Here is a 6000-nt window from a genome sequence, read left to right as displayed (position 1 = left end):
ATATATAATCTTATTGTTATGTGTATTATGTATATAAATATATAATCTTATTGTTATGTGTATTATGTATATAAATATATAATCTTATTGTTATGTGTATAATGTAGATTATGATATGTTCTAATAGTAATGTCTTATATGCATATTCCATGTTCTAATGAATATGTGTATTTATATATTCTTATTGTTATAAATGTATATAGTATAATGTATACGAAGTAAATTCAATAATGGAAAAGAGTTCACTCTGGATATAAATTTATGTAAATTGTGAACAGTACAAAAACAAACAATATATACAGGTGTAGTGTGATAAAATTACCATTGACCTCTATACAGAAGCGCCATCTGGTGGTGACATAAGTGATTGCGTCATTCAGCGCCTTCCGCAGCTGTGCTCTGATGGTCTGGTGACGAGTGTTTAGGATCACGGCGTAATCACCTGTAAAATACAGAGGAGTGCCGAATGTACTTAATTTCAATAAATTGATTTTTTTTTTTTACAAAATAAACCAAATTGGAATCATTTCCAACAAATGGTAACTTTTTTCAATCAATATGTAAATTTATCTTACAAAGCAATAGCCAATTACGATACACTTTGTAGTTGTATTTTGAAAAAGTAAACGAAAAGAAGATAAACATTGCTAAGTACGATTTAATTGCCAAACAGATCTATTTCATATCATTGTTTCAAAATAATTCTAAAACATCGGGGTTGATCATTCAACATGTTTATGCTATATTTCAAAGTATACACCTAAATTGAGAACGAAACAGTCATGAACATTGTTTTGAATTTTGAACTTATTTAAAGTAATAAAAGATACTATGATTTCGACTAGACCTATTACATGTACATAACAATCCGCAAACTGTCAAGCGTCTGTGTGAATTGAACGATTTGTTAATCAAGTGACATTCCAGCCTCGTTGTGAAAAGCCACGAGAATTAAAATGATGTAATGGAGTATGAGATGACAGAGGATGTCCATTACTCGAATTGTCTATGTACAGCACTGGAGACTTTACTTACGTCGTAAATATAGAAAAATGATCGGATTACGATATATATACTAAATCTGTCAGTTATAAATGGCAGATGCCTGTAATGACGTGTTACACGATAGTAGCATCTGGATCAATATAGTACGGTCAGCTTAGCGACGAGTTCGTGCAACATAGTTCTTGTATGAAATTCTTAACTAAAACTACGAACCTAAACAGGATCTGAATATTTCAATATTTTATTTGTCATGCACTTCCTTAACAAAATATTACTTCCCAAAGTAAAGCGAGGTGCTGATGACGTCATTATAATTAAAACCATACAAACATTACTTTGGCTGTTCAAAATTATTTCTTGTTGTCCTTTATAACCAATCAGGAACCTCGTAACCTGCTTACATCTGCTATTTTATTCAGAATATTGGAATTGTGATATAAGCAAAAAAATACTTCCCTGATATTATTTTTAGTTGTATAAGTCTATAAGTAAATGGTGTTATTAATGGGTTTATATGACCTTATTTTGGCGTACAGATATTGTCCAAAGACACGTCTGTCACAAATTTTATGAACACCATATCTTATACTTAATCAAAATAGTAGCAAAAATGGAAAACAGCTTCATCGGCATTGCTCTGTTTTTATTTTATGGTAAAGGTAAGCTGTACGCGCTGAACCGGAAGCGGAACTAGGAACAACTTTCATATTCTAAACGCAAATGTTTACTCACTACATTAATGATTCACTTTAAATGCCATTCTTACGTTTGCATTATGTTAAATACAGTGAAAACGCTATCTGTCGGACAATTCTAAATATAACCTGTCTACTGGTACCGTTATGTGTGGACCGAGTTCAATAGTTGATCATAAGCATACTGATTAACAACTGGTGGACAAACATATTCTCACTTTAAAGGAACGAAAGTAAAAGTAAAATTCAACCCTTATTGTAAGATTCTTGATAATCTGGAGAAATTTATACTCTTATAAAATTATTTTACGGTTGAGCGTTTTCTTGTCTTCCCTATGAGGCGAGGAAAATATAATTAGTTCAACCTCGGGGAAGGTAGAGACGGCAGACAGTTATTCTCAGAAACAGTCATCGAACTTCAACGAATGGCTTGCAGGAGTTTTAAAATTGATTTCCTGATAAAACCATAGCCAACGTAACGCCAATTTGTCGATACATACCAATCTCTAACACATGTGCTTTAAATTTCAAGTCAATATTCGAGGCTAACAATACTTTTATGAAGTTCTATGTGCGGTTTTTCAGGGGCGTATGATATGAAAGAGAAAAGAAGTAAATTTGAAGTAAATTACTTGTCATATTTAAATCCCTTTAGAAATAAAAACCATATTACACATGTCGAGTTTACGCCAGTTATATGGAGAGTGACACGCAATGCCTTGGGTACAACCTCAGGGGAAACTTCAACACACCTTGGACTGAAGGCTTCTTCAGCTTTAATTCAGGTATTCATACTCATTTAAAACCGAATTTGTTACATGTTTATGTTATAGAAAACAATAATTTAGGGTATTATGTATATCCTTTTATTATTAAGTAAATGAAATTCAGTTTGATATCTTATTAAAATATATACCAGATGAAAAAATACGATATTTGTTTTGGGAAGCTGACTAAACTTTAACAAATGTGAATGTTTCGGTTGTTTTTTTATTGTATTTTATGTAAAACTGATTTCAGTTTTTATCAGTAAATTTAATTGCTTTAGTTAAAATTTGGTTTTACACCTGCAAGAGGTGAAATGAATATAAAATTATGAAGGAGGTTTGTGCGTATATCATTTGAAAAATACAACAAATTGTTATTTCATAAATGCATTTGACGTGTTGGGGAAATAAATAATAATAAATAAAAACTAATTGGGATGTAGAATTGCTGTATATTTATGTTTGTTCATTTTAATTCACACTAAAGGAAATAAAATAAATGTAAAATGTTTCTGTTCGTGACAATGTCTATTTTCGACTCCTTGTCAATACGATACAAATGCACGATGCTCCCTTAACACGAACAAAGTCATGGCTGCAATAACATATTCCGCCAGAATACGGTATTTATTCTTAAGGGAATAAACATGAACTTGAAATTTATTTTATTGTGTAATTAAGATATGGAACAAGATTCGTCTGTTTCTTTCTGCTGATACAGTAACTTTGTTTTGTCGAATTTAAGATTTTGTAACACATATATCTTACGACGACAGTTGTCAAGTGAGACAGCGATAAAAAGGAAGAAATAGAAAAAAAATAGAAAAAAAACAGAACCAAAAGATAGAAATATGGAATTCAAAGCAGAATTTATAAATGACCTATGAACAAAGGCCGTTATAAAAAGCTTTTGATCTACAAAAACGTAATTCGAATAGGGATTGTTGAAAGAAGGTTTCAATATGTACAAAGAAATGATATGCATGAAAAACCTTAACGTAGCTACATTCACGAAACCTGCAGTGTAAAAGTATAAAAACATACGCCACTATAAAAACTAATGATCCACAAAAACGTAATTCAAATAAGGAGAATTTAAAATAGGTTAAACTCTGCTTCATTCGCGAAACCCGCAATGTAAAGCCTTAGCAAATCTATACTAAAACACATCCGCGTGGGCGGTTGAGCATGTGCTCCTCAAATGTCACCCACAATGTAACTGGGCCAAATATGAGTTATTTCCTATCCTCGTGAGAGCTTTTAACATATCCCATATATATATATATATATATATATATTACCTACCATGATCATCATACGGAAATATCATTTGATTTACAAAGTTTTAAGCCCAAATAGGACCGTTGATTATCAGTAAATAAATCTCACAAGACTTTCTCTAAGTAGCGGTCGAAGTAATGATTAAATGCGCAAGGTTCACTGGTGGACTTTTTCTCCCTTGACAATGCTTCACGTTTGACCTTTAGTTGAGCGTTCGCCCCTGTGAGGAAGGCTTTAGGTTCTGTCCCCTGGCCAAGACATACCAGAGTCTGTAAAAATGGTAGTTTCTACTCTTGCTTAAAACTCAGTAATTTAGGAGTGGGACGACTGATTTGCCCATGGTCAGTATAATGTGGCCGGGTGGGGTCCTGTTTGGTGTCTTCATCGGTGGTATGTTTCAGTGAGGTAGCTCTATAAAGTCAGCTTCAGTTACGCGCTATCACAAGGAGACAGACACGAACATATCGCAGCCTCCCAAACACACTCACGCATACACTACGCGCATGCATCTTGCATACAGGGGAGGCCGTCCTTGAATGACCATAGCTGTTGTTAGGACGTTAAATTAAACCAAACCAAACACACAAATAAACCAAAACGTAATATCTATTTTTGTATTTGAATACCTAATGCAACGTGTCATAATACATCCCCGGGAACAAATGTAATTTCACACTCTCTCCATCTTCATATAGAACCTTTTGTAGGAACGTAATACCCTTTGCATATCAATGAGCGAGCAACTAGTTTTGGAATTATTGCGAAAGACAACCGATCTTGCCCAATAACAACATGGATGTAAAACAGCAGAGAGCGACGAGGTGGGAGATCAATTAAAGCTTCATAGGACGAGAAGGGTGAGCGAACTGAGATATTCACCAACAAAAGCAATGTATTTTTTGCAGTATGCATGGTTTTGGAAGAGAAGCGAGGAAACATGAAGTCAATAAGAAACAAAGTCTGGAGTGATCCAATCTGTGGACTGACGAGAATTTCTTGAAAGAGCAGCAAACAGATTTTTAATGTTTTAGGAGCAATTATAAGAAGTATGGGAAAACACTATTTGTTTAATAAAATTGTTCAAAGGGTCACTAACCTAGCTCTCCATTTATCAACATACTGTTGAAAAAGATAAAGAAAAAGAAAAAATAATAATAAGAAGGACGGGAAAGGCATATTTGTTTGACTTTAGACGACACTTCAAAGGCTTTCTTGTTTCATCCTTGATATCCAGGGGTTACGTTCACTTTCGCTCTCTACACCCCTGGAATATGTCATAGCAAACTTGAAGGCACGAAGATGATTGGTCTCAGGTAAAAAAATACAGTTACGTTTTGTTACAACAGGATTCCTTACACCATCATTTTTTTTCTCATAGTCAACCAACTTGTATTGCATAGATGTATCTTTGCCATTTGCCATTACGAGTTCGGCAAATACAAGCTAGTGAAATACATTTTTTAGATTTTGTCTTATGACCTCCCAGCAGAATTTGAAAGGTTGGCATGCATAGATTAGTACCATTTAGATATCTGATCAAGATTTTAAGAAACTGTTTAGATATGGTTTGTAGGACAGGCCTAGATCAACATATTCGTTTGTGAAATGCCATATGCTATTAAAGTATGTAAAATAAAACAGTAAATGTTGAGTTCGAGATCACCCCAGACATAACAAGAAAGGGAGAATTATTAAGATATCGAGACGATGATATTTTAAGCATTATGGAAAAGGTCATTGGTTATTTTACATTAATCTGACGGAGAAATCAAATGAAATGTTTTAAGTCAAACGAAAACTTTATTCAAGACAAGGGACTTAAACAAAAATAACCTTTGGGGAATAGACAAAATGATTTGAAAAATTTGAAAAGACGTTATTTTGTAATTTTGAAGCGGATGGGAGACAGAATACGTTTAAAAGAGAAAAACTATTTCAGAGACAGGAGATCGTTGACCAGGACAATATTTTACGTGAAGGAGAGCGGCATAGGAGCTTAATGGGTTAACGATCATCTCGACAACTTGGTGAAGATTTCCGCGAAGACAAATTGCATTGATCTCCCACGAGAGCCGTTCCTTAGGAGAACAGGGATGTTGTACTTTTATTTTTTTCAATATCATTCGCCTATTGATTTACAGTTTCCTGTAGCCTCGTCATGACTTATTATTCAAATGCATCGCTTTACAGATTATCAATTGAATCAATTATCATTTTGTTGACTCGGCATTAAAGAGATTCTTTTTCCGATT

General features: G+C 33.6%; 1 protein-coding gene across 4 annotated transcripts in view; it reads right to left on the bottom strand.

Moving 5' to 3' along the window:
- LOC110465679 overlaps positions 1-6000 on the bottom strand; it is a 128650-nt gene that overhangs the window by 40150 nt on the left and 82500 nt on the right. For all 4 annotated transcript variants that reach the window (XM_021521647.1, XM_021521645.1, XM_021521646.1 and 1 more), the window contains exon 4: positions 330-442. In XM_021521647.1, coding sequence (XP_021377322.1) covers positions 330-442 — 113 coding nt within the window. The remainder of the gene's footprint in view (positions 1-329; positions 443-6000) is intronic.

Source organism: Mizuhopecten yessoensis, unplaced genomic scaffold (assembly GCF_002113885.1).
Source record: "Mizuhopecten yessoensis strain PY_sf001 unplaced genomic scaffold, ASM211388v2 scaffold11097, whole genome shotgun sequence".
Lineage (NCBI taxonomy): Eukaryota > Metazoa > Mollusca > Bivalvia > Pectinida > Pectinidae > Mizuhopecten > Mizuhopecten yessoensis.
Note: the sequence above shows the minus strand (reverse complement) of the source record. Positions and strands in the feature narration are given on the sequence as shown.